General features: G+C 38.6%; 1 protein-coding gene across 2 annotated transcripts in view; it reads left to right on the top strand.

The window, feature by feature from the left end:
* ESPL1 (extra spindle pole bodies like 1, separase) overlaps positions 1-27,554 on the top strand; it is a 92,367-nt gene that overhangs the window by 42,425 nt on the left and 22,388 nt on the right. Inside the window, exons 1-13 of one of the 2 annotated variants that reach the window (XM_034419166.2) lie at positions 5,690-5,825; positions 8,450-8,539; positions 9,323-10,438; positions 11,331-11,435; positions 12,980-13,100; positions 14,896-15,026; positions 17,437-17,630; positions 19,377-19,619; positions 20,256-20,400; positions 20,783-20,939; positions 22,303-22,442; positions 25,006-25,140; positions 26,783-26,902. In XM_034419166.2, the coding sequence (XP_034275057.2) occupies positions 8,459-8,539; positions 9,323-10,438; positions 11,331-11,435; positions 12,980-13,100; positions 14,896-15,026; positions 17,437-17,630; positions 19,377-19,619; positions 20,256-20,400; positions 20,783-20,939; positions 22,303-22,442; positions 25,006-25,140; positions 26,783-26,902 (2,688 nt within the window). In that variant the 5' untranslated portion in view covers positions 5,690-5,825; positions 8,450-8,458. Of the gene's footprint in view, positions 1-5,689; positions 5,826-8,449; positions 8,540-9,322; positions 10,439-11,330; positions 11,436-12,979; positions 13,101-14,895; positions 15,027-17,436; positions 17,631-19,376; positions 19,620-20,255; positions 20,401-20,782; positions 20,940-22,302; positions 22,443-25,005; positions 25,141-26,782; positions 26,903-27,554 lie in introns of those variants that run through there. The other variant, XM_087886718.1, reaches the window with a different exon arrangement.

Below are 27,554 nucleotides of genomic sequence, written 5' to 3'. Positions count from 1 at the left end.
CTTAGTTTTATGGCACTCAATATGTTATGAGGTATTTCGGGTATTAACAATACCCCCTCTATTTTTCCTAAACCAGACAAAATTACATTCCCTCTGCCTAGTACTTGAACCTTTTCTTGATTGGCTACTTTTATTACAAACTTATCTTCTGTAAAAGAAGACAATATATCTTTATTGTTAGTGGTATGGTTTGTAGCCCCAGAATCGATGAGCCAATTATTATTTTCACTTTGCTGGGGTTTTGTATTGTCATGTTTATTTAGTCCATTCAGTGAACCAGATTTTTTATCTCTTGAGCTTTCTCTGTAATTTGGTGGACTCCTATATCTATGCCTTTCTATAGAAGGCTGTCTATGATTGTGTCTGTTCATGTATTCTGGTCTGTGCCTTTCTTTTGAAAATCTGGGGCAATCTCTTCTATTATGTTCTTTGGACCCACAATTATGGCATCTATATGTTTCATTATATTTTTCTTGGAAAGCTACTTTCCTAACAGGTCTATGTTCTGTGTGATTGTTAGATCGATTTTTTCTCGAATTGTCTTCAGCTATCAATTTGTTGGATAGACTTTCTATGGATAAATATCCTAAGTTAATGGTATCAAGATGTGACATGAAATTGTCCCATGATGAGTCAAGTGAGTTAATAATAACACTTTTCATTGTTTGGTCTGAAATAACTTCTCCCCTTAAATGCAGTTCAGCCCTTATTTTGTTTAAACATATTAAATGCTCACTTATAGAAACCCCTGGTTTTACTCTAGATGAAAAGAATTCTTTGGACATTCTTGTTGTAGTGGCTACACTGTCGCTGTGGAACAAATTAAACATACATTGAATAATTTCTGAAACAGTCAGATTTGATTTGATGCTATAATACATTGCAGGAGATATACTGGCTATTATTAGAAAAAAGGCTCTATGGTGTAATCTATCTATTTTTAAAGTCCAAGGTCTTCTTGGAGGATTAGTGATAAAAAATAATAAGTTCTCTTTCATGAAAATAACCTGAAGCTGCTGATACCATTCTTGTAGATTAATACCATCAACCCTTAACTTTGGGAAGTCACTAGGCAAGTTTCCTATATTACTTTGGCCGTTACTTACAACCTGAGGCAGTTCGTGGTCTTGCAAATGCAGAAAATTGCAGAATGGTGTAGGGATGTCAGCAACGAGTCTGTGTGGTTCCCTCATGAGTTCAAATCTTCCCGGGTTGTTTTCTTGACTTCGCGCATGCGCGTTGCTCATTCTTTCTTTGTCTTCGTCGTGGAAGGTTCTCTCCGTTGCCGCCCGCTCGTTCGGCTCCTCTTCCGATGAGTCGGTCTCTGGCTCGGTTTTTGGGGTCCTGGTAACTGCGATTGTCCTTTTCTTTCTCTTTCTGGAGATGTCGCTTGCTTCTGTTTTTGGTGTAGGGAGGAATCGGCAAGGCTCTCTGGGCTCGGGTGTCACTGTTCTTGAATTCGGGATGGAGGTTTGCAGGTCCTGAGGCGTTTGTTTGCTTGCTTGCTTCCTTGGCGATTCTTTAGTGATTTTTAGTCTTGGCCCAAATGCAGCAAAAAGCGTTTTCATTGCTGATTTTACTTGTATGTCTAATGGGTCTTCTTCATTCTCTGTTTCTGATTCTTCTGAAGTATGTGTTTTTTCTTTTTCATTTTTCATATCGAGTAGGGCTTTTCGCGCCAGACATTTTGAATCTAGCTTTCTGATTGGCTCAGTTTCGTTCATCTTGGGGGTCAGTTGAAACCAAGATGGCTGCCATTCAAAATTTCGCGCGGGACCGCTGCTCTCCCTCTTTGTTGCATTCTTTTCTGTAAGCATATCACTTACTATTTTTAAGTCTTTTGATTTTTTAGTAGTGATGTGCTCCTCTCTCGCTGCTCCGTTGTTTCTTAGAACATTTTGGAGTTCCGCGACAAGATTCTCATCACTCTTTTGGCTCTTTAAGAGTTTTAGTATTTCTGACCTGAGTTCGTTGTTTTCTATTTCGTCTTCTTCTTGTTCATCATCTTCATTTATTATTTCCTCATCTTCTGAGGTATATTCTTCAGGTTCTCTTGAAATTGCATTTGTGGATTTATTTATTATTTCTTGATCTTCTTCCATTTCTTTGCTGTATGCCCTGGTGTTGGGTCTATCTCTTTTAGGCATGTTTAAGTTCTTATTGAGTCAATCAAACCATCCTCTGCTACCAGATTGTTGCGATGTTTTTCTGGATCGGACTCAATAAATCATTAGAGAATTAAGAGTTCAAATACAACTCTTTTTATTTACATAAAGGCATTCTATATTCACTGAATATTCACAGATAGAAGCAGGGAAACTGTGGAGGGTAGCTCCTTATATACACAGGGGGTGGAGTCATGAGAATGAGTGATGAGTCATAAATACATTAGGAATCAAAGAATGAATTAACCCTTGATGTTCTTATATACACTATTTACACATTAGAGAATAAGGCATTTACATCTAACATATTCAATTTATATGCCGCCCCTCTCCGAAGACTCAGGGCGGCTCACAATACATTTTAAAAAATCATTATAAAAAACATTTAAAAATTAAAAACATTAAAAACTCATTCACACTTACTGAATTTCAGTCACTTTTACTGACTGAAGTTAAAACAGCACTGAAAAAACTCAAAAAAACCCCCTAAAACAGGCTAACTCTGATTCTGGGTTTTATTATTTATTAGTTAATTTGGTTTAAAATGGGATTGTGTTGTACATGTTTTTAACTTGTGTTTGCCGCCCTGAGTCCTTCTGGAGAAGGGCAGCATATAAATATATGAAATAAATAAATAAATAAAGTGACTCATGACCGTTTTTCACGCTTATGACTGTAAGGAAATAGATATACTGAAATACTAGAATTAGTAGAAACTACTTGTTTCCTACAACATATATGTATATGATGTCTTTGTATACCTGCATGCTGTAAATATTTGTTTCCTGTGACACTATATTATGCCCTTTGTAGTTATAACACAAACATGCCACATTGACTAACTTCCTGGACTGTTATTGGGGTCTGTTGTGAAGTATCTGGCATTTGTCAAACTATATGTTCCACTTTTTGATCAGAGCCTTATCTCTCCCCCTCCTGCCTAAGAACTATCTCATCTTTGATCTTTTGAGTTCCCACCACTCCAGGGGGCTAAATACCCAAGTGTGAACACCAAGAGGATGATCAGGAAGAGATAAGGCTAATGAAGAGGCACTACCCTATTGGGGGGGGGGGGGATACACAAACCAAATTCCAGGGAATACACAAATCAAAGATGCCAGAATTGGAGGTTTATGACTTTCCTAAACAATATAAAAGGAGTTCACATTCCCTCTCTTGTTTGTAGTTGTTACCTGCATGCATCTTGTATGTGTTTGGAATAGCTAACCATTTAAACTTGATCAAGATTAAATGCTATTTTACTCAAGCCTCTGTTTAAGTTTCTTGTTTGGCATTTTTTAAAAAAATTTGATTTATATGCCGCCCTTCTCTGGAGACTCAGTGCGGCTTACAATGCGTTAAGCAATAGCCTTCATACTTTTGTATATTTTTACAAAGTCAGCTTATTGCCCCCACAAACTGGGTCCTCAATTTACCTACCTTAGAAAGGATGGAAGGCTGAGTCAACCTTGAGCCTGGCAAGATTCAAACTTACTAATTGCAGACAGCTGGAGTTAAATTACAATGCATTAGTCTGCTGAGCTATCCAGGCTTATGAGCTTAAATATATTATTATTGGACCTTACATGATCATTGCAGCATCTCCAAGGTTATGTGGTTTTCATTCAAATGCTTGACAACTGGTTCATATTTATGATGGTTGCAGTGTCCTGAAGTCATGTGATCACCTTTTGTGACCTGACAAGCAAAGTCAATGGGGAAGCCAGATTCACTTAACAACCTTGTTACTAAATTAACAACTGCAGTGATTCACTTAACAAATGTGGCAAGTAAAGTCGTAAAATGGGGCAAAACTCACTGAACAAATTTTTCATTTAACAACATAAAGTTTGGGCCCAATTGTGATCATAAGTCAAGGATGACCTGTATTGTGTTTTATTCAAAATTGAGGTCTCGCTATATAGACTCATTTTATTTATTAAGATTTTTATCTATTACTTCATGAGTAATTCAAGGTGGCAAACATATATGATACTCCTCCCTCCTATTTTCCTCACAACAATCATCGTGTGTGGGTGACTGGCAGAAATTTTGGGCTCAATTGTGGGCGTACATTGGGGAGTACTGCAGTTACTGATTTCCTCCTGCTGTGTAGGCTAGGCTTTTGGTAATTACATGGCCACATTTACCAGGGAGGATACCTGAAAGAAGTGGTTTATCTGACAACATGCAATTGCCTTAGAGCAGGGCTCCCCAAACTTGGCAGCTTTAAGACTTGTGGACGTCAACTCCCAGAATTCTCCAGCCACCATAGCTGGCTGGAGAATTCTGGGAGTTGACGTCCACAAGTCTTAAAGTTGCCAAGTTTGAAGACCTCTGCCTTAGAGTGAAGGCTGAGATCCATTAACCTCAACATGCACCCATATTTCCAGTTAAATCTTTTTTGTAGGTATTATAAACCTCAAAACTATAGAGCTTGTTTGAAACTTCTTGTGATAAGATTCATGGAATGAGACCCTGTTTTAGCATTCCAGCCCTATGACTCTAAATTGAGAAAACAGCCTCCCTTTATCAGACTAAACAAGTACATGCTGCTTTAGTTCAAAGTGCCTTAATAGTGGTATACCATACCACGTACAGATAGTCCTCAAGTAACAACCACAATCGAGCCCAAAATTTGTTGTTAAGTGAGATATTTATTAAATGAGTTTTGCCCCATTAAACGACCTTTCTTGCTTCAGTAGTTAAGTGAATCACTGCAGTTGATGTTAGTAACCTGGTTGTTAAGCGAATCTGGCTTCCCCATTGACTTTGCTTGTCAGAAGGTTGCAAAAGGGGATCACATGATCCTAGGACACAGCAACGGTCATAAATATGAACCAGTTGCCAAGCATCTTAATTTTGATCACAATGATCATGGGGATGCTGCAAAGGTTGTGTGAAAAATGGTCATAAGTCACTTTTTTTCAGTGGTCACTAAGCAAACTGTTTTAAGTCGAGGACTACCTGTACTCCATTTTACTTACACTCAAGAAAGTGTGTGTGGATATTTATACATTAAATCAGTGCTTCTCAACCTTGGCAAGGTATACACATTAACACTCAGAATTCTGGGCTTATTTTAAAGATGCCAAGGTTGAGAAGCACTGTATAGTATTAAATGTTAAGGGAAGCTTGTCTAACAGCTTGTAAAAAACAAACGCATTTAAAACAAAATTATTAGCTATTTACTCAAGTCATTTACGGCAGTGTTTCCCAAACTTGGAAACTTCAAGACTTCAACTCCCAAAATCCCACAGCCAGCCATGCTGGATGGGGAATTCTGGGAGTTGAAGTCCACACTTCTTAAAGTTCCCAAGTTTGGGAAACACTGATATACGGCAGGGAAACCCAAATAAGTTAGACCGCAGGTGTATTGTGCGCCTACTTAAGAATAGCAATCGGAGGTAAGAATTGCTAGCATACAAACGCTACGCGCCCTCCGGAAGTTAATTGAAGGCTTTTCGCGGCGATTCCCGTGCGAATTCCCAGAAGGCAATGGGTGGGGGGGAATGGGCGGAGCTACGCTGCCGCTTTTGTGATTGGCCGCCATTGTCGATTTGAACGGGGCGCGGGGCCGAGCCTGTTCTTCTTTCAGCTGCCGGTCGTGGCAGCTTTAGAGAGCGAGAGGCCAGTTGCGAGGAAAGACTCTGGCGGCGGGTAGGCTGAGTTTGGGGGGACGCTGGGTGGGTGGGCGGGTGTTCTTCGCACTGGGTGCTAGGGAGGAGGAGTCAGAAATCGTGCGGGAGATCCTCGGAACAGCGACCGTCTACTTGTACTATATTTATCCCTCATATTTTCCCAATAGTAGCCTTGGACCACAACTCCCATACAGTATTTCCTGTCCGGCGTAATGCTAACGTTGAATTATGCCTACTCTTCTGAAGGAAACTGCAGACCACTAATTCGAAATAGCAATATCTGCCACATCTTTTTTTTTGAAAAAGTGAAACGCTTTGGCCGGTCATGGGTTTGTTACACGCTCTAAATGCAAATTTTGCAGTGCGCTGAAATGAAGTAAAATGATCTTTATTGTCATTTTTTACTGTGAGCACACTGGCACACATTAAAAATGAAATTCTGTTGCTCACTCTAAAGAAAAAGTATATATATGTGTGTGTGTGTGTGTGTGTGTGTGTGTGTGTGTGTGTGTGTGTGTGTGTATATATATATAATTTTCTTACTTCTTCATAGGGTTTATGTGTGTTTTTCTTCTAGCCAGGTTTTCCCTACGTAGCCAAGGTTTTTTGTAGCTCCAGCTCAGTAGAATCACATCTACTCGGTTCTGGGCTTTTTTCCTTTCTAACACCTTTCTAACACTAGCAGTTAGAGCTTGCTAGGTGTTAGAAAGGAAAAAAGCCCAGAACCGAGTAGATGTGATTCTACTGAGCTGGAGCTACAAAAAACCTTGGTTACGTAGGGAAAACCTGGCTAGAAGAAACACACACACACACATATACACACACACACACACACACACACACACACACACACACACACACACACACACATATATATATATTCTTACTACTTTGTAGGGTTTATGTGTGTTTTTCTTCTAGCCAGATTTTCCCTACGTAACCAAGGTTTTTTGTAGCTCCAGCTCAGTAGAATCACATCTACTCGGTTCTGGGCTTTTTTCTTTTCTAACAGCTAGCAAGTAAGAGTTTGTATATATATATACAAAACAAGTAAGAGTGTGTATATATATATACACACACATACATAACATACATACACATGCTATATATGTATACTATATGTATAGTGCACATACTATATACATATACATGCTCTGTTATATACATACACAGACACATAAAATGTATATATGTTTTGTGTGTCTCTACGTATATAACAGCATGTTACACACACATACACACACACACACACACACATATATATATACACACAAATATATAAAACTGGTCAAGTCTATATTTAATCTAGTAGACTAGAGGTGTTTAAAGGAGCCAATAGATGCTTTTAAACTGTTCTTTAAATTGTGATAGGTTCATTGGGCTTGGGACAAGTTTTGTATATGGAGAGAAAATGTCTTTAAGTGAACTTTCTGAGACTATTTATAAAATAGATGTTCTATGAGTTAACACCTTCACACTTTTTCTGGTATATTGGGCTCCATGTGTTGTACACATTCATTATAAGTATTAACCCTGTTATGTATATTAACCCTGTTATCAGAAGATATACAGAATAAGATAACTCTAAGCATCTACCACAAGATAACATTTGGAAGCGGAGTGAGAAAGCAACTCCCTGATTCAGTGAATTAAGAGGAGGTGGTGCCACAACTATTACTTATAGTTAATCTCAATAAAAGTTATATTCTTCCTGTCAGTTGATTTCCTGGACAGGTCTACTTTGTAGCGCTAATAAGAGATGGTGGCCCAAATTGTACATTTGTAATTAACTGATTTTATGATACTTTACTAAAATATCTCATGCAATTTGCAATTTAGGGGGAGAAAGTCCAGAGTGAAAGTGAAAGAAAATGCAATATTGATAGATTCCATACAAAGTGAGATGAGCCTGAATCACTTTGTGAATTCTGAATACGGCTTAATAGCAGTATATTGAATGAAGTAGGACACAACAAAATGCATCCAAAAGTGTGAGATAAGCTTAAGCTGATACATTTGCAGCTTTTTACAAAAGTATGGCACAATAATGGAATATGACGAATATAGTTTTACTATATCTCCATAATCTAAAGTTTTTCGAAGTGTTCAAATTGTATAATAATTGCACTTTAAACTGTCCCTCATTCCAGGTTGTCTCCTAGAAGCTTAGGTGGGGAAGCTGGTTATTTTTGTTGAGAATAATAAGTGAGAATAAGTAGAAAATCTATGGGAAAGGGAACCAGATATGGAAATGTGTCAGATTTTTATGCTTTTGATTTGCATAGGTTTTTATGACTTACGAATTTACAACCATTCGACTTTTTGGGGGAAGATCCTCTGTTTTTTTACTCCTTCCTCAATAACCCAGACAGGTTGGGCTGAAAAAAATTGACTAGCCTAAGTTACCTAGTGACTTCCATGGTAAAAAGCTCAACCGAACTTCTAATACAGTTATGGATATTAGAGTTGAATGTAAAGCTTGTTGCTATGGCCTGATAGGAAAAGATATAACACAGAAAAATTATAGCTACTGAAAATTGTGGTAAGGTACAGATGGTAGGTATAGAGAAGCACTGAGAGGCCCAATGAGGCTTGGCAGTGTCTATGGGCTAAATGTATATACATATTTTCTTCTTTTTTCAGGCATGCAAAATGAAGTTCCTCAAAAGTGTGGATTTTGTGGCACAGACTAATACTCCGCAAGAAACTCTGACTTTGTTATCACTGCTGAAGGTAAGAAATCTGCATGGAGTGTTGCTATCCAATGATTTTTTAAAAAGATTAAATGTATTCAAGGATGGCATATCTGAAATGTGTGTTAATAATAACTAAATGTTATTGTATTGTATTTGATTCTGCTTAGAATAGTTAAAACATTTTGAATCTTAACCATTCACTGTGGACCCAGAAATCTTATGTCCTGCCTTCTGGAATGGACTGTTCCTTCAATTACATCTGTCGATTGCTTGAAATTTTAGAAGGCCTTAAAACACTTCAAAGGACCTTTAGGAAATATTTATTTGTCCTTTATACCAAATAGGTTTCTTTTATGTTATGTTTTATATTAATTGTATATTGTTGCTGTTATTAGTACTGCACTGCATTGCTTTCCTTGTAGTAAAAATTTACTCCTATCTGTGAGCATCAGTTACTTGTTTTCTTGCAGGCGTCTTGCAAACTGCTTGCTCAAAACTGCTGGAAATAGACATCTGAGTAAATTTTATAGGGCAGGAATAGAAAATTGGACTGTAGGATATTAATCTTTCCTTCAACTGGGGTATATGGTTGTTGGCAATTCCCAGAGTTCTCAATCAACATAAGCATTGTATGGGAATGATCGTGGTTGTGGTATAATTGGAGATCTTTAGGCTTCCCATACCTGCCCTACAGGCTGTAGGTTTTGCCAAATAATAGGAGGACAACTGGAGGTCACCAAGGTAGGAAAGATGCTCTGGATGATTTTTTTTTTTAAAAAAAGAAGGCTGCCTTATTAGATATAAGCTTTTTTAATTACAGGAATACCTTGTATGTGGGCCTAAAAATGCAGACTGTCCAAAAGAAGCTTCCATGCAAACATCAGCATGTGATCGGGTCCTTCGAGCTTGCATCTACAGGTTTGGAGAAAGTGTGGACTGCCCTGGTCATTTAAAAAGCCTCCAGGCCCTAGCTGACATGGCTTATCATGGCTATGTATCTGCAAGGCTTCAATATGTTCCTCTCTATTTGGAAAGGCTACTCTACCACATGCTGCGGGGAGCAGCTGCTAACGGCCCATCTGATACTTGCCTGAGATTTGCTGACCTTCTGTATGCTGATCTGTTGAAGCACCAGCCTCCCCAAGTGCCTGTTGATGACTATACCTCTATTGCCAAAAGTACATTTAGTGTGCTGTGGAAGACCAGAGACGCTGTGGCCAAAGTGGAAAAAATGCCTGCTGAGTTTAAGCTTCAACTCTCCACCCAGCTACAAGCAGTGCGGTTTTTAATGCTCTTGGAGCATAACTCCCCTATCCTTTTGTTCCCTGAACCTCCATTCTTCACCTCCATAGTGGCCCGGCATGCTTTGGCTGCCGCTGTTTCTTTTGAGGCCCGGTGCAGCCCTCTGAAGAAGGAAGAAGCCTGTTTTCTCGATGAGCAGCTTTTCCATCACTTGGTGGCAGCCATTTTGGAAAAGAATGGTGTTAGTGAACCTTTGCCCTTCCAGGACTGCCTCTGTATCTTTGAGCTTATGGTGGTAAGAGTACGTTACCTCTGCAAAACCGGCTGTTTCAGACAGAGCAAAGAAGTTATTCAGCAGTCTAAAGTCTTCTTGAGAAAATCCAACAATGAGTCCCGTTGCTTAAGACTCACTTTAGACATTCTCTTTGCTGCTGTTGAACTGAATAAAGCACTGTTAGTTGCCAAAAGTCCTCTAGGTCCTTTTTTCAACCAAGCTGCAGAAGTTCTAAACTGTTCTCTGGGTGCTCAAGAACCCGTCCTTAAAGTGCTGGCTGAAAGTAGCCAGTTGCTTATAACTCCTTTATATGAGTGTGCAATAAAAGATAATCAGGCATCTTTTGATTTGGATGATATCCTGAGGGTTTCTACATTCATGGAAAGTTATTTCAGGCTGCTCTGCAAGCTGCTAGATATGGTAAGTAAAGCTGTTTTTTAATTCTTTTGGTTGAAATTCATGCTGCATCACTGCAAATTTATGTGATTTAGATAAAAGCCATTTTTTCAAAATGGCTTTATTTTGGATTGGATGGATCTGGAATGCTACTAGGTTACAGGTGTAGTGGAGATGGAGAGGAAAAAGTGTTGACACTTTATTAATCTCCTGTCTAGAAAGTTAGCTTTAAAAACAGAACCTATTGCAGTTTGTGTATACATCTGAGGTTCACTCATAACTGCATTCCTCATATATAAGCTTTTTTCCAAAAAGACATAATTTGGCAAATGTCATATTGGGCAAAAACAGGAAAGAATGGGGATAAATCAGTGACCAGTACTTTTTCTGGATTAAAATCTCAGGAAATTTAGTAATTAGAGTACCAGGTTTTTTTAAAAATTCATATAATATTTCTGGATGGGGGATTCTGTTAATTAAAATATATTCAGGTTAATGTCAGGGTTCCAAGTAACACCCCCAACGAAATCAAATTCTGAGGCTTGAAGTTCCTCAAAGCTAACTTTTATTAAAGATGTCATATTGGCACATCTGGGGAAACCCGAATCTGAAAGCTTCAGGGTTTTCCTCACCCACAAAAAAGTTCAAGACCTTGCCCACATCTCCCACACAGCTCCAATCAGTTCTTTCCCGAACAGAAGACATCCTCCAATTTCTTCTTTGCACAGCTGCCGGACACCATGGCCTTGAACTTCTCTTAGAGAAGTTTGTTATGGCTATCTCTTCTTCACTCATGCAATCCCCCCTCCTAACTTCCCACGGTATGATTGTGGCAGGCCTGGATCCTCAAGGCACACAGATAATATGGCTTCCAGGCATGACAAATTGTCTTTTTCATTTCCTTTTACTTCCACAGGTTCCAAGAGACAATGTGAAAAAGCAACAAGTTCTGGTGAAGCTACTATATCATTACTTCCAATTTTACACAACTGTGGTGTATGATTCTTTTCAGATGCTTCCGGTAAGGGAAATTCAGGAGTTGCCTTGGCCTAGTCTAGTGAAATCTTGAATAGCAAATTTCCATCCTGGCTAGGTTTTTCACCTTGGGGGAAAATACCTTTGCACAGAAAAAATAGAGGCTTGAGACCATAAAGCCACCAAATGGGCTAATATAGTGCAAAACATGGGTACAGTATGTGTTTCTTTTCATGCTAGCTCAGAGCAGAGACAAAGTTAGTGCCTGCCTTGCCTCTTTTTATTCTCTACCTTGTCCGATGGGCGGCAAGGCTTTCTGTTGTGATCAAAGCAGGTCCTGGTAAAACAGGATCTTTGATTGCAAATAGAAATTAAGTATATTCTAATTTAACGTGTTGAACCATTCTTCAGATTTTTCTGCAATTTACAGTTTTGGATTTGAAAGAATAAGCAATTTAGAGATAGGTTGGGTGGCAGGAACCTGCTGTCTGCCCATTTACTTAACAGTATGCCTTTTTTGTAACATCTAATGTTCCCATTTTGATGTGGTAAATGTAGTTCTGTGATTCCAATTAAAAATTAATGACAATAGTATACCTATTGTTACCGCTGGCTTCCCCCCTTTAAAAATGGTTTTCTTTTACCCTGATATGCCTGATTCAGCTCTTTTCAAATGGTATTTGTTACATTATCTAGTTCTGAAAACAACAGATTCTATATTTAATTAAAGGTAAAGGTAAAGGTTCCCCTCGCACATATGTGCTAGTCGTTCCTGACTCTAGGGGATGGTGCTCATCTCCATTTCAAAGCTGAAGAGCCAGCACTGTCTGATGATGTCTCCGTGGTCATGTGACCAGCATGACTAATCACCAAAGGCGCACGGAACGCTGTTACCTTCCCACCAAAGGTGGTCCCTATTTTTCTACTTGCATTTTTTACATGCTTTCGAACTACTAGGTTGGCAGAAGCTGGGAGAAGTAACGGGAGCTCACCCCGTTACGCGGCACTAGGGATTCGAACCGCTGAACTGCCGACCTTTCGATCGACAAGCTCAGCCACTGAGACACTATGTCCCTCATATTTAATTACCTTACCTTATTACAGTTGTTCACATCCTTTTTGGCAAGAAACTAGCACTCATAACCATTAGAGCATCCATGTTTATATCTGAGTAAATATAACACCACAACATCCCGCTGCAGTTTTGCTAACAGTTTGTTTGGAATGAGTACAAATCAGTTTTAAATAAGGCTAACCCAATCACAGAATAAAAACAGAATGGAATTGGCCTAAGAGTGAAAGGAGGGAAGTCTGAATCTATTACATACATACCCTGTCAGAGTGTTCTAATATGATTTTCTTCCCTTTTCCTTCCCCTTCTCCCTTTTTAATTTTCTAATGATAATAGTAAAATTCAGGTTAAAATTTACGTTTCATTCCATGCTAACTGCCCTTGGATACTCAGTACTGATTGCAAAGATAATTGAGGTAGCAGTCCACAATTAGTCATATATGTTCTGCACAGTGTCACTTTAGTTTTGAAAGTTTTACTCTTGTTTCTCATCCTAAAACTTATGTATTAACTCACAGGGATTGGATTTTTGTGGGCTGCCACAGTTATTAGCATCTTTTCAAAAGATTGTTACCCGAATGCTAGAAATGCTGGAAGGACTCCCTAAGACAGAGCAGGCTGAATATCTGGATCTCTCAGGTTGGTGTTTGGAATAAGTCGCTTATATTTCCGGTTGTCAGTAAATAGGAGGCAGATAGGGCACTGTATTGCTTTTTTAGTAGACACAAATAAAAAAATAATAAAAGTGTTTTAAATTAAATATTCTTCAATTATATTGTTGGAAGAAATATTCATCTGGTTCAGCTCCATGTGGTGGAGAAAGACACTGGAAACATGGAGGCTGATTGGAAAGACGGTTTATTGATGGACAGGACCATATGGGTTTGAGGTCCTGGGCAGCTGAACACATGGAATGGAGAGTGAGGGTTATTTATACCCTCTCTTGGGCCTTGCCCTTGAGCTTCCTGTTCCTGTAACAAGGGCATGTATTCTATTGGTTGCTGTCACTCCCCTGGGATCATGTTTGTCTTGAAGTCAAATTTGGTTGATGTGTGCTGATGCAATGAAGGGGCTGAGGGCTAATCCTACCTTTGTTCAGACCTTGCTGCTGGGAGTAATGGATTACCAAATCTGCATTCCTAAAAGGCTAGCCTCAGTTTAGTATCTGCTTGGCGGCAGAGAGCTGAAGCTCTGCGTTTCTGTCTTTAGAAGCATGTTTCCCCTTTAGGGAAAATATAATGTTCTGCCTTTTTAATATTTCCTAAAATATTTCATTCTTCCAAGAGGGGTGGGTGTTGACTTTCTACAATATGTTGCCCTGATTATTTCATAACTAGGAAAAATATATCTTGCTCTTAATTATTACAAGAATTATTACAAGCATAACAAGATAGAAGTTGTAACTAGGAAACATATGTTATTCTCTCTTCCCCGAAGAGGTGTTGTTTACATACTGGATCCACACTTTGGGTTGTATGTATGGGTGTGCTGTAGTTTTTAGATGCTTCATTACAGTTCCTGCCACGTGTCACGAGAGGCTTCCTCCGATTTAGATAATCACTTTTGGATGACAGTTTAGATTATCAAAACAGATCACCGCTCTCAAGAGTGAATACAGGTAGTCCTCGACTTATGACCACAATTGAGCCCAACATTTCTGCTGTTAAATGAGACATTTGTTAAGTGAATTTTGCCCCATTTTATGACCTTTCTTGCCTCAGTTGCTAAGTGAGTCGCTGCAATTGCTAACCCAGTTGTTAAGTAAATCTGGCTTCCCCATTGACTTTGCTGGTCAGAAGGTCACAAAAGGTGATCACATGATCTTGGGACACGGTAATGGTCATAAATATGAACCAGTTGTCAAGTATATAAATTTTGATCACATGATCATGAGGATGCTGGAACGGTCGTAACTGAAAAATGGTCATAACTCACTTTTTTCAGTGCTGTTGTAACTTTGGGTGGTCACTAAATAAACTGTTGTTAGTTGAGGACTACCTGTACAGATTATTTGATTTATTCATTTAGAAACTGCTTGAGATCTGTTGCTTAGCATGATATATGAACCTTCTTAGAAAGAACAAATCTTGGTCTTGTCTTGGTTAAATCAATATATTTATTGAGGACCCGGTTTGTGGGGGCAATAAGCTGACTTTGTATAAAATATACAAAAGTATGAAGGCTATTGCTTAACGCATTGTAAGCCGCCCTGTGTCTCCGGAGAAGGGCGGCATATAAAAATAAATAAAATAAAAATAAAATAAAATAAATATTGCTTTCATACAAATCTTATTTTCACTCAGGGAAAGGGAAACAATTTATTGTTTGTTTAATGAGGTTTATTTCAACATACAGTTTTCTTGAGTAAATACTAGCCAAAGCAGATTTATTAGGCATTACGGATGGCTTACAAATGTTTTTGTTCTTCTTACAGCATATTGTGTACCCCTACTGGCCTATAGATTCTATTCTCATAAGATGTATGTAGAGTCTAACTCCATAATGGGGCAATTCTGCGGATGGCTAGTCAGAAAGGCCAAATGTACAGACTTACCCACAGAAAAGGTAATTAAGTTTCATTATAGTCTGAATGAAGGCTATAGCATGAAATGGGAATGGTGCATGGGGCACAGGAATTATGAAATAAGACTGTTGATTTGTTCTAATTTTGTATGACAAAGGTCTTGAGCCTACTATTTTACTAATGAAATGAAGCCCACTAAGTTTTCAACTTAGTGAAGGGTTTTGGCAAATCACTCTTTTCTAGACAGAACCTGTGGATGTTTACTTTAAAATGTAAAAAAAAAAAAAAAAAAATCCCCCTACCCCCATATTCCAAACAAATTCATATTAATTTATTTAGAGAATTTTTAATTTTATCTTAAATATATAACTCTGGGTGGCTAACAAGCAAATGTTTTACAGCCATTCTTACTGAGGTTGTTAAGTGAATAATTGCCGGCCGCTAAGCAAATCCAGCTTTCTCAACTGATTTCGCTTGTTGGAAGCTGGCTGAGGGGGTTACAAATTGCAATCACACGATCACACTGCAACCATTATAAATATGAGTCAGATGCAGAGATGGGATTCACATACTGTAGCAACCGGTTTGCCCAGCACCAGAAATGTGAGGGTACATGCTCGCTTTGCTCACACATGTGCCATCTGTGCATGTGTGCGGTGTCACAAAACACGGCAATTTGCTTGTGCACGCCATCCACAGATGCATGGGACATCAAAAACACAATGATATAGGACAGGATTGCACCTAGACGGGTGGACAGGCCATCCACAGGTTGCCACTACCATTTTGCCTGAACCAGCTGAATATCACCTCTGGTCAGATGCCAAACAACGGAATTGTGATCATGTGATTGTGGAGGGTGGTGCAGCAATTGTAAATTTGAGGACCATTCATAAGTCACTTTTTCTGAGGCTGTTGTAATCTTGGACCATTGTTAAATGAATGGTCGTAAGTTGAGGACTACAGGTACTGCTTCTAGGAGACCTCTGATTATTTGCCAATCATAATCAGTTTGGTTAACCATATGCCTCTTCAGTACAGCTGGTCCTCAACTTACGACCACAGTGGAGCCCAACATTTCTGTTGCTAAGTGAGAAATTTGTTCAGTGAGCTTTGCCCCATTTTTACGACTTTTCGTGCCCCATTTGTTAAGTGAATCACTGCAGTTAAGTTAGTAACATGGTTGTTAGGTGAATCTGGCTTCTCCATTAACTGTGCTTGTCAGAAGGTCGCAGAAGGAGATCATGTGACCCCAGGACCCTGGAACCGTCATAAATATGAACCACTTGTCAAGCATCCAAATGTAAATCACGTGACCATAGGGATACTGCAATGGTCATAAGTGTGAAAAACAGTCATAAGTCAGTTTTTTCAGTGCTGTTGTAACTTCGAATGGTCACTAAGCAAACTGTTGTAAGTCGAGGACTACCTGTATAGTGTCCATTAATTTCCTGAATAATTTCTTGATCTCATTTCCCTGGACCATGCAATTTTACAAAACTAATTTCATAGATCTGCCATTACGTTATACCTACCAGTATATCTAGTCATTCCCTTTACTCTTACTTTGGATTCCTCTGCTTGCCTGGAATTCAGTGATTTACCGTATTTTTCGGAGTATAAGACGCACCTACCTTTTTTGGTGAGGAAAAGAAGAAAAAGAAATCTCCCTCTGCCTCTGAGTAATTTTGCCTCATAACAGCAAACAGTCTGCTTTACTTTCATTTTCGTTTTCAGCATAGCTTGATTAGCACAAGGGGAAAAAAATCTGCTCCAGCTCTTTGCAGCAAATCAGCTGAGAGTCGAGAGGCTGATCCAATCAACTTGTGCTAATTAGGCTGTGCTGAAGCTGAAAGGAGCTGTTTTTTCTTGCTGTTTGCTTGCAAGGAGGTAACTGCTGCGAGGTAGAAGCCAAAGGGTGGGGGCCAGTGGGTGGGCGGGGCTACATTCGCTGTATAAGACGCATCTAAATTTTCATCCCCTTTTAGGTGGGAAAAAGGTGCATCTTATACTCTGAAAAATATGGTAACAAATACGGTAGTATCCAAAAATCTTTTGGACAAGACAGGAACTCTCTAACATGGTTTTTAAAAGTCTAATCACTACAAAGAGCCTGAAATTCCTTAGGGCTTCTTCATTTTTTATTCCTTTTAGTATAGTTAAATGATTTTTATTACGTTTTTACTTATTTTGTTTTATTGTGTTTTTATATTAACTTTGTGCACCGCTCAGAATCATGTGAGATAGTTATGTAAATTTACCAAATAAACACATAAAAATTGGGATAACTACTTCTGCCTGACATTCCATTATTTTCAGTGAACGTTGAACTCCTAGAATAGCAAAAGTTTATAATTCACAGTTGTTTTGATATGAGAGGAGCTTCAAAACTTCTGGACAGTTGGAGGAGTCTCTCTTTGCCACCCTGAATGTTTATCTTTCTCTTTCCAGCTAAACAACTGCTTTAAACTGCAAGTAGAAAACTACAGGAAGCTGGGCTTGCTAGAGGAGGGTCTCCAAACTGTAGTCGTCTGGTTGGCTTTTCAAGGCAGCAAGATCACAGAATTGATGGTGGAGCCTGTCTGCTCCTGGGTCAAAGTCAAGATGGATGCCAATAAAAATGGGGATGATAATTTGAGATTGAAGTAAGAAATGAATTAAAAATTGAGCCTCCTGTTCAAAACTGTCAACATTGGAATTGTTTCTATATTTTTGTTTTGTTTTCTTTCCTGCCATTCTAATAAAGTAGAAATAATGAGGCTGACATTTATCCTTCTTGCCATTTAAAATTTTCTTCTGCAGGAAGAATCTTGTTTTCCTTTTTAAGAATTAAACATTTACTTTACGTTACTTTGTTTGTTTATTCATTTAATTTTTCACACTTCTCTGCCACCCACCTCGCTCAAAGAGAGAGGGATTTTTTTACCATTCAAAATTGGCCATGTGATGGGTGCAAAATAGAGGATACGTTAAGATACATTTTGTTTTCAAACCCAGAATAAATCACTGCTTTGAAAGTTCAGCAGACCTTTTTCAAGTCCATCATGTTTTCCTGAAATAAAACTAGGGAATGTTTTGGTGGTTCCAGAGTCAAGTCTTAAGAAAATTTAGAGGAATCTTGGAGTGATTTTACAGGTCAAATAGGGCAAGGCTAATGTGTGTTTACCTTCCTCCTTTCAGCAGCTTCCAGTGTAACAAATTCCACTGATTTAGCTGCTTCCTAATTTTCCCAGCAGCTTCCCTCTCTTATCCCCCCTCAACTGCTGGCATTCCAACATGGCATATTCCAGATTACCCAGTCCCATGTCTTCCCATATCTATTCTTCCTTCCTCCTCCCCCCCCCCTCGTTAACCCATGCTGCCATTTTCAATGTCCCAGCATAGTACAGCTGACTGGCCTGTCCCCATAATTTTCTCACTGCTGCCCCATCTCCCTTCAATTGCAAATAATATCTTTGTCTCCCCCATCTTCTGTTTCTCCCCATCCTCAAAAGCATTTCTGTCACAAATAACAGTTTTTTTTGATCCAGAGTCTGGATCCTCATTTTACCTACCTTAGAAAGGATGGAAGGCTGAGTCAACCTTGAGCCTGGCGAGATTTGAACTTGCAGTAATTGCAGGCAGCAGATGTTAATAACAGCACTGTTAATAACAGTGCTTTAGTCTGCTGCGCCACCAGGCTCTTTTGTTTTGTTCTATGTATGAACCTCACAAATTCAAAATATATGTGCCCGGATCACATGAAACTAATGTTCCATGTTTGGGATATTTTGCAAGGGGTCATCCACTTATTCAGGGCCTATCCAGAATAAGAGGGCTTCTATTCATGGGAATGCCATAAGACTGAGGAACTTGTGGTACTTGAAGGAACCCAGATTCCAGTGTTCTTCAGCACTGGCCGTGTCAATTGAGGCAAATGTGACCAGGCAAGATAAATTTGGAAAGAATGCTATTTGGTGCTTTAATCAACCAGATATTTTTTACGATGGAGTGCTGTTTAATAAGGCTGTTTGGCTTTTTCAAGGTCTGGCCATCTTCTGTTACTATAGGGTCATTGGGAGGGGGAGGGGGGGGAGAACGACCCTAAACCTAAGAGGTTTTGTCAGTAGAAAAAGCTGATACTGAAAAGTATCAATTTTAAAGCACTCTCTTGAAGAAGATAACTTAAAAATCTTAAAAATGTTGTTATATTAAAAAAAAATCCATAAAACAATCCAAACACACAAAAAATGTTTTACAGTGAAACAAGTATCTCTACCCATTTATATGAAACAAGGCCCTCAAAATACTGTATAAAGCATGGTGTGACACTGTAGTTGTTAGAAGCTGCATGTCTTTGTTTTGCGTTGTTTCTAATTTCTATGCTTGTTTGCCTTCTATATTGATTACAGGACTCTGAAGGAAGGTCTTGAAGACTATCACTTAGAGGACGAGATCCTTGTGAAAGTGCTGTTGGAGGAACTGAAGGCATACAAAGCTGTGCGAGTTGACACTGGCCAAGAGCGTTTCAATGTGATCTGTGACCTCCTAGATATATGTTCAGAAGGCAACCAATGGGCCCACGAAAGAGCTTTTATCCTGGTAGAACTGGCACAGGTGCTGTGCTATCATGATTATAGTGAGCAAACAGAATGGTGAGTACGTATTTAGTATAACTTGATGATAGCTGTATGATTTACCTCAAGTCCTACTTTGGATACTGCTCCATTGAAGTGATGCTCAGTATTAAAAAAGAACTTGAAGTGGAAACTGCCAGAGCCTCAGTGTCTTGTTTCTGGTATCCTGATTTCCTTCTCTTGCTTTTGTCTTTTCACTGGTTTGAGAGTGGACTTTTCAGTGTAGAACTGGAGATGAGTTGGGAGAGGCTCAACCTTTCTTGCTAACAAAGGCTTGCTGGCTGATGTTACAAAACTGATACATGTAAGGAACAATTGCCACTTCAAAAATACTAATACTAATAATTAGGATACTGGATCTTTGCATATTTTAAGTGATGCTGTTGCCATACTTTCTGATTAAAGTATTTGTAGCTCTTCTGCAAAAAAAGAGAAGGATATTATCAGTTATTTATACAGGGATTGGATGCACTTAGATATGATAATCTAGAACTGATGAGAATGCTGGTTAAACTAACTAGAAATGAATAAGAAATCTGATCATATCATTTACTGTATGTTTTCTGAGCATATGAGAGTCCAATTACAAAAAGAATTCTCAGCAATTGTCTGTAATCATGACTGAAATGATTGTTTAGATCTTCTCTCTTGTAGTTCTGCACTGGACTCTATAAACGAAGCCCTGAGTTTGTTAGAATCTGTGCCAAAGACTCCACAGAATGAGGAACAGCTCCAGGATGATAAGGCCCAGGCTTTACTCTGGCTTTATATCTGCACAGTTGAAGACAAAATGCATGAGGTATGTTTCTTAAAGTAAAATAACACAAAATTCAACCAGCTAAATTCTGGTTTGTGTGTATTCTATACTCCAGAGAGCAGGAGGACTAAAATGACTAAGAAAGCCACTGGAAATAACATAATCTTAGCTTATTTTAATTAAAAATGAGAAAAGAATGCAGAAATATTTATTTCATTATATTCCTAGTATTAAATGACATCATAATTTAAGGTTATCCCAAAATGTGCAAATCCAGTATAGATTATATAACAGGAAACAAGAAGACAGAGACAGCAAGAACACCTTATGGCTTACATACTTGTCTGGCTTACTTACGGTACATACCAAGTATGCTGTTTGCAATACTTGGTGGGTTTAATGTCAGTTCTCCTCTCTCAAACAGAGTATCAAGCAAGAGCAGAGAACCAGAAATACTCAGGGACAAAAAGACACCGAAGTTCTTCAGAGCTTTGAAACCAATGATCTCACTTATGAAGATAAATCCCACGATGACAAGTTCCTGTATCTTGGCATTGCATTTAATCTATGTGCAGATTCTGGTGAGGAAATTTATATTGCTATTGGATGAAGGGGAACTGTTAAATTCAAAGAGGCATTAGATTAAATAAAAAGGGTAATAAATAATAAGACTGGTAGAGTTCTTGTAATCCTGTACCTTGCTGGGAATAAGCAGCAGACATGGGTCTTATTAGTGGTATTATACAGGGATAGGAGACAGGAGACATGTTTAGAAGTTGTGAGATGCTGGTAGAAATGAGAGGATATTTCTTTATTGTTAAGGCATCCTTTTTAATGTTTCAACATTCAACTTTCCTCTCTTTGGACTACTTTACCAAATAAAATTTTACATTTTACTTTGAAAACAATGTCATAAAGCAGGGGTCTCCAACCTCTGGTTCACGGCCCGGTTCCAGTCCATGGCCTGTTGGGAACCAGGTCACGCAAGCTGCCGGCGAGCACATGAAACCATCCCCTTATTGGTTTATTTGTTCAAAGTTAAAATAAGACATTTTGTAATAGTCAAGCAACCCTTTATGGACTTTTTGCTGATACCAGGAATGAAAAGTTGATACTTTATGGATTTGCTTATAGATAAGGGATAAAATATTGAATCAAGAGATATCTGTTTAACTTTATAAGGGATGAAGAGTTGTTAAATTGTATACATTTGTTGTGATGAAGATTAGAAGACACTTCTTTATAAATTTCTTTTTTCTTCTGTTTTTTTTCTTTAGTTCTTTTTTCTTTATTCTCTTTTTTCTTTTTCTTTAGTTCTTTTTTCCATTCTCTTATTCTCTAATTTGTATAATTTTTACTACTGGAATTAAAACTCTTAATAAAAATTATATTAGAAAAACAATTTTCCATATCCAAACAGAGGTAAAATCAGTGATGCTTTTTAGATCATCTCAATCCAATATCATTCTGAACCTTTGTAATTAAGCAAAATAGTTAATCTTGCTTGGAAATTTTCTACTGGAAACACTCAAATAGAAAACAGGAAGTCTAAATCTAGGCTCCATAACCAGTTTACACAATAAAACAAAGATTTCTTAATTTCAGTTTTTGTTCTTTATAAGAGTTCTTTTGTTGGAAAGTATTAAAAACAAATGAGCATAATATAAAAGCATGTAACATGTAACAACAATAAACACAACCTATTTTTTTTAAAGAAAAGGTATTTGATACTGCAGACTCAGGGGTTGTGCCAAGGAGTAGCATTCCATGCCATAATTAAGAAGTACAGTGCTTCAATTGTTAACCCTGTTACCTTACACAAGGGTAGTAAAGGAGAGTTTATTACTACCCCAATGTGCTGCCTATGCTGAAGGCAGAATTGAGGTAAAATATTCCTATTAAATTTGTAATCTGTCTTTGCCTAACCCTTTGCTTTCTTTCCAGTGCAATCCAGATGTTTGGAGGATGCCCTTGCCTTATGGAAACAGCTCCTATCAAAAGGCAGGATCCCAGCTGTGCGGAGCATCGAGCAGACAGCAGCATCCCTGCATATCATGGCAGCTTTATACAGAATGATGGGAAAGGTATATTAAATGCTGACCATTTTGTCTGGGAATTTTGTATAACCTGACTTTGCTCCTTCAGCTTTCTTGAGGTTCGCTCTTTTTTTTCTTTCCTTCCCACTCCAACCCTCACTTGCCTGTCTGGGATACAGGTAGTTCTCAATTTACGACCACAATTAATCCCAAAATTTATGGTGCTAAATGAGAAATTTGTTAAGTGAGCTTTGCCTCATTTTGCAACTTTTCTCAGCACATTTGTTAAGTGAATCACTGAAGTTCTTAAATTAGAAACATGGTGAATCTGGCTTTCCCATTGATTTTACTTGTCAGAAGGTCACAAAAACTGATCACATGGTCCCAGGACACTGCAGCCATCATAAATATGAACCATTTGCCAAGCATCTGAATTTTGAGCACATGACCATGGAGGTGCCACAACGGTCATACATGTGTAAAACAACATGTGTAAAACAAGTCACTTTTTTCAGTGCCGTCATAAGTTCAAACAGTCACTAAGTGAACTGTTATAAATCTAGGGCTACCTGTACTTAGGTAAAGTCTTGGGCCTCAGGAATTAGAGAAGATGAGAGATGACAATTGTTTATGCACCTCACAAATGTGATGCATCTTTTCTGCCCTTCTAACTACAAATGTTAACTCCCTTCCCAATCAGATTATAGGAGAAAGAGTGGCCTTCCACTTGTTGCTGCTTATAGTAATAAACAACCCGCTGTTTTGTTCTCAAGCATGCAGTGTTACCAGTAGAAAATTTCCAAGCAAGATTAACTATTTCGCTTAGTTAGAATATCTAAGAATGATATTGGATTGAGGTGCTCTAAAACAGAGTTCCCCAACGTTTCCAGCTTTGTGGACCAGTGGGAGGGGGGAAAGAGGATGGTTCTGCATGAGCAACTGGCACCAGCCGTTTGCACGAGCAATGTGCACACGCACCTGCTGTTCACTCAAATGGAGTGCGCAAGTAAGGATGTACGCACGCACACAAAGGACCTTTTCTGTAGCCCAGTTCCAAAACCCCCCATGGCCCACTAGTGGGCTGCGGCCCACAGGTTGGGGGCTCCTGCTCCAAAAAGCATCATTGATTTTAACCTTGACTGGATATGAATCGCTAGTCTAGTGAAAGAAGGAGTGGAGAATCCCTGGCCTTCCACCATAGCCAGTGGGGAAGGACTCTGGGAATCATGAATACGAGAACAGTTGAAGCTCTGCAGGTTTCCCAAATGTATGCATGGTGGAAATGTTAATGCTGGTTGCAAGAACGAAGACAAAATGTACAAAGGAGTTTGGGGAAGTATATTACCCATAGAATAAGCTTGAAGGTACAGGTAGTCCTCATTTAAACAACTCCAATTGGTTTTGGCGAAGTGGCCGTTAAGCAACATGGTTGCAATGCCAGTGTTCACTCTCCAGCATGTGTTGTTGTCAGGCATAGAAATTTGGGTATAAATGCAGATTAGTGAGAAAATTATTTTATTATTTTTATTACCACTGTATTTGCAAACAAGGCAGTTGCTAAACAAGGACTACTTGTGGTTTTATTTGTAGCATCCACCTGTACTATTTCACCCACTGACTGTCATAAAAGGATGCTAATTGGCAAGGTGGCATCTCCAGATCGCTCCTCTTGATCTCCAAGCTTTTTAAAATAAAAACGTTTTGAATCTCTGTAGCATTCCATGAGTTTTTCCGAGATTGTAGTAGGTCAGTATATTCATGTTTTTAAAAAACACAGTAGGTACATTAGTCATAAAGGTTTTAAAGCTTGCAAAAGTGAGTAGCAGATGCTTAGAATCATGGCTTTCCAGTTTCTTGGCGCTGTTCCTTTTTCTTGCACTTCCGTAATTTTCGGTACAGGAACAATAGAAAAAGTAGATGATGCAAAGTTTCCCAAAACAAGCACTGTCATATATACTTATTTTAAAATGGCTTTCCAAAACGTTGAGTCGGCATTTTGAATGAATTCTTGCAATGGAATAAAATATGATGTGCTGTATGTAGGATAATTCTCTTTATGATTTCTCTTCTGTCCAGGTTTATGTTTGAAAGGTTTTTTTTCCTAATCAGAAAGAAAGCAAAGTAGATGGCCAGCTGGTGACCAATGGCTATGGCAACTTTATTTGGAATATAATTGCCATAAAATTGTTAATAAAGTACTAACTGTTTCAGTTTTAGTTCAGTTTCAGTGAAATGAGAGTCTCCAGCATATGCTCTGCTTGCTTTGTAAGCTTATGAACTGGCTGAATAATAAAACTTGCAACATGAGTTTGTTTCCTGTTCAGGGAGAAATGCAAAGCGTAGGTTATTCAAGTCCAGTAATAATTTCCAAACTGCATATTGTTTTAGTTTAGTTTTAGTTTATTTTGTTTAGTTTTCTGTTTAAACAATGGCAACTTTTACTACAGTACCTCAGTTCTACAGGAAGAGGTTTGGGCCATCAGATTTTTCCAGAAGGTTATAGCTGGTCATCTCTATTCCACATATTATATTTCTATCCTCTACATTTCCTGTTTTACCCTCCCGCTCAAAGTTACATATCTAAATGTTTTGTTCTATTCTTATTTTACAGCCATTAGAGGCTATAGAGAGCTTCTTCCTCATAATAACTCTTTCTGGTGCACTTAAAGATTTTGTTGGGAAAACCAGTGCCTTGTGCCAAATAGTTAAGCTCCTTCTCCAACTGGAGTGTCCCAGTTATGCTGAGGTGAGTATGAAATGTGGTCACAACAGAAATACTCCAACAGATTGAGCATCACAAGCCTGTATCTTTGTTTATAGCCCATTGTTATGCTGTGTTGGTCCATTTAGGCCTGCCCATGCATATGGATTAAAACATATAAAGAATGGTTGCTGGAATTGGGTATGACTAGTTTGATGAAAAGAAGGACTGGGGTGACATGATAGCAGTGTTCCAATATCTCAGGGGCTGTTACAAAGAAGAGGGAGTCAAACTATTCTCCAAAGCACCTGAGGGTAGGAAAAGAAGCAATGGGTGGAAACTAATCAAGGAGAGAAGCAACTTAGAACTAAGGAGAAATTTCCTGACAGTTAGAATGATTAATCAATGGAATAACTTGCCTCCAGAAGTTGTAAATGCTCCAACACTGGAAGTGTTTAAAAAAAGATTGGATAACCATTTGTCTGAAATAGTATTGAGTTTTCTGCCTGAACAGGGGGTTGGACCAGGAGACCACTAAGGTCCCTTCCAATTCTGTTGTTCTGTTCTTTTCTGTTCTCTTCTGTACAACTAAAACTCTGCAACGGAAGATTTCTGGAATTAGACTTTGAAGTTTATGCACCCAAAATCCATGGTTTGCTAAAATGATCTCCAGTATAGGAAACGTGGAGTTTAATGGACTTCTCCTGATTATTATCACATTCTGGTTTACTATTTTTATTTTTAAATACCATAAAAATAACCCAGATTCATAAAGGAATGTTTCCTGTCTTTCATGAAGGGAGGAATAAGAAGGGAAAAGTAAGCTATGTATAAATGCAGCATTTTGTCTGTTCACAGTAAATTAAGACAAGCCATGAAAGCAGCCGATTGCCATATGTCTCCCAATGACTCTGAGCGGTTCACAACAATCAATAAAGAAATTAAAGTATAATCAATAAGATGTAAAAGATAAAAGACGGCGAGTGGAATGAAGCAAAAGGTCTCATTCTACCTTGCCAAAGGCTTGGTGGAAAGTTAGGCCTTGATTGCTCTTCTAAACAAAAGCAGAGTGGGGACCATCCAGATTTCACAGGGAATCTCATTCCAGAGGGCAGGAGTGCTATTACAGAGAAGGTGCAGTTCTTTTGTCCCAAGAGATGATGATGTTTAATTAAGGAACCCAGAGTACACCAACCCTGCCAGGTTGGATTGCCTGGGCAAATGCTATGGAAAGCAAGTGGTCTTAAGAAACAAGGTTCTATGCCATGTAAGAGTTTACAGGTAGCACTTTGAATCACACCTAGAAGCAAACTGACAACTAGTGAAGCTTACAAAGCATACATGCCCATACCAAGACATGCCCATTACTGCTTGTGCCGCTGCATTCTGGACCAGTTGAAGCTTTGGGGGAGCCGGGGTCTTCAAAAGCTGGACCATGTAGAGAGTTGCAGCATCGCCTTTGCTTCTATTATATAAGCTTCTTGAGAGGAAAAATCTAACTTACATTCTAGAGAGAAAGGTATACGGAGGATCGGTCTCCTTAAAGAATTTTTCACAACTTAAAGGGTCTTGAGGTTGTTGAGATGAATTGCTGGTGGTCAAACATTAGCAGCATTCTCTTATTAAATGCTACTGTTCTGAAAATGTCCTCCCCCCCCCCTTTTTTTTTTTTTTTTTTTTCTTTTAGACTCTTTTAAAGGAAGCTGAACTATGCCTGAAAAATGTAGATGAAAATAATAGCTCCTACTTGCTGATGAATCAAACACTGGCTGTGCTCCATAGCACACTGCATTTAGCAAACTGCAAGGTATTTGTGGTAGAATGCCTTTTTATATGTATTGATGATCTCTGGGATTAATAAGCTGGTGTGCTAAAAATATATATATCTGTTGTTAAAGGTATCTTGGCCTTCATCTATGTTAGCTCTAGCCCTCTAGATTGGCTGAATTCAGCTGCTAGTCAGGACGGGCATTGATTCTAGTTGTATCTAGCATGACATACTGGAAAGCAACATGGATATCCTGCTTCTGTAGAGTCACAAAGGGAGGCTGTTGTAATAGTTACTATTTGGCTCTGCTATCGAAAGGTAGTTAACCTTCTTGTTTAGTTAACCTTCTTGCCTAGATACTACTTCTTCAGCTGTGCTTACCGGTATTTGTTGAACTGGCGAGATTCGTCATAGCTAGATTATCAACTGGTTGTCTTTGAAATATACATTACCCAATTGAGTACCTATACAATAAACAGCAGTGGCACCTTCCATACCTAGAATGACCATAATGCTACCAGAAATGGTGCACCCTGTCCCTACAGATGCTACTGAACTACCTCCCAGTGGCTTGACTAGTGGTGAGCGATACTTGGAATTTTTGTGCAGTAACAACTGGAAATCATTTTTTTAAAGGTTATTCTGGAGGACTGTACAATGATGATTGTAGCCTGTATTGGTAAATTTAGTG

This window comes from Pantherophis guttatus, chromosome 2, assembly GCF_059756535.1.
Source record: "Pantherophis guttatus breed Tessera chromosome 2, ASM5975653v1, whole genome shotgun sequence".
Lineage (NCBI taxonomy): Eukaryota > Metazoa > Chordata > Lepidosauria > Squamata > Colubridae > Pantherophis > Pantherophis guttatus.
This window is presented reverse-complemented; position numbering and strand designations above follow the sequence as displayed.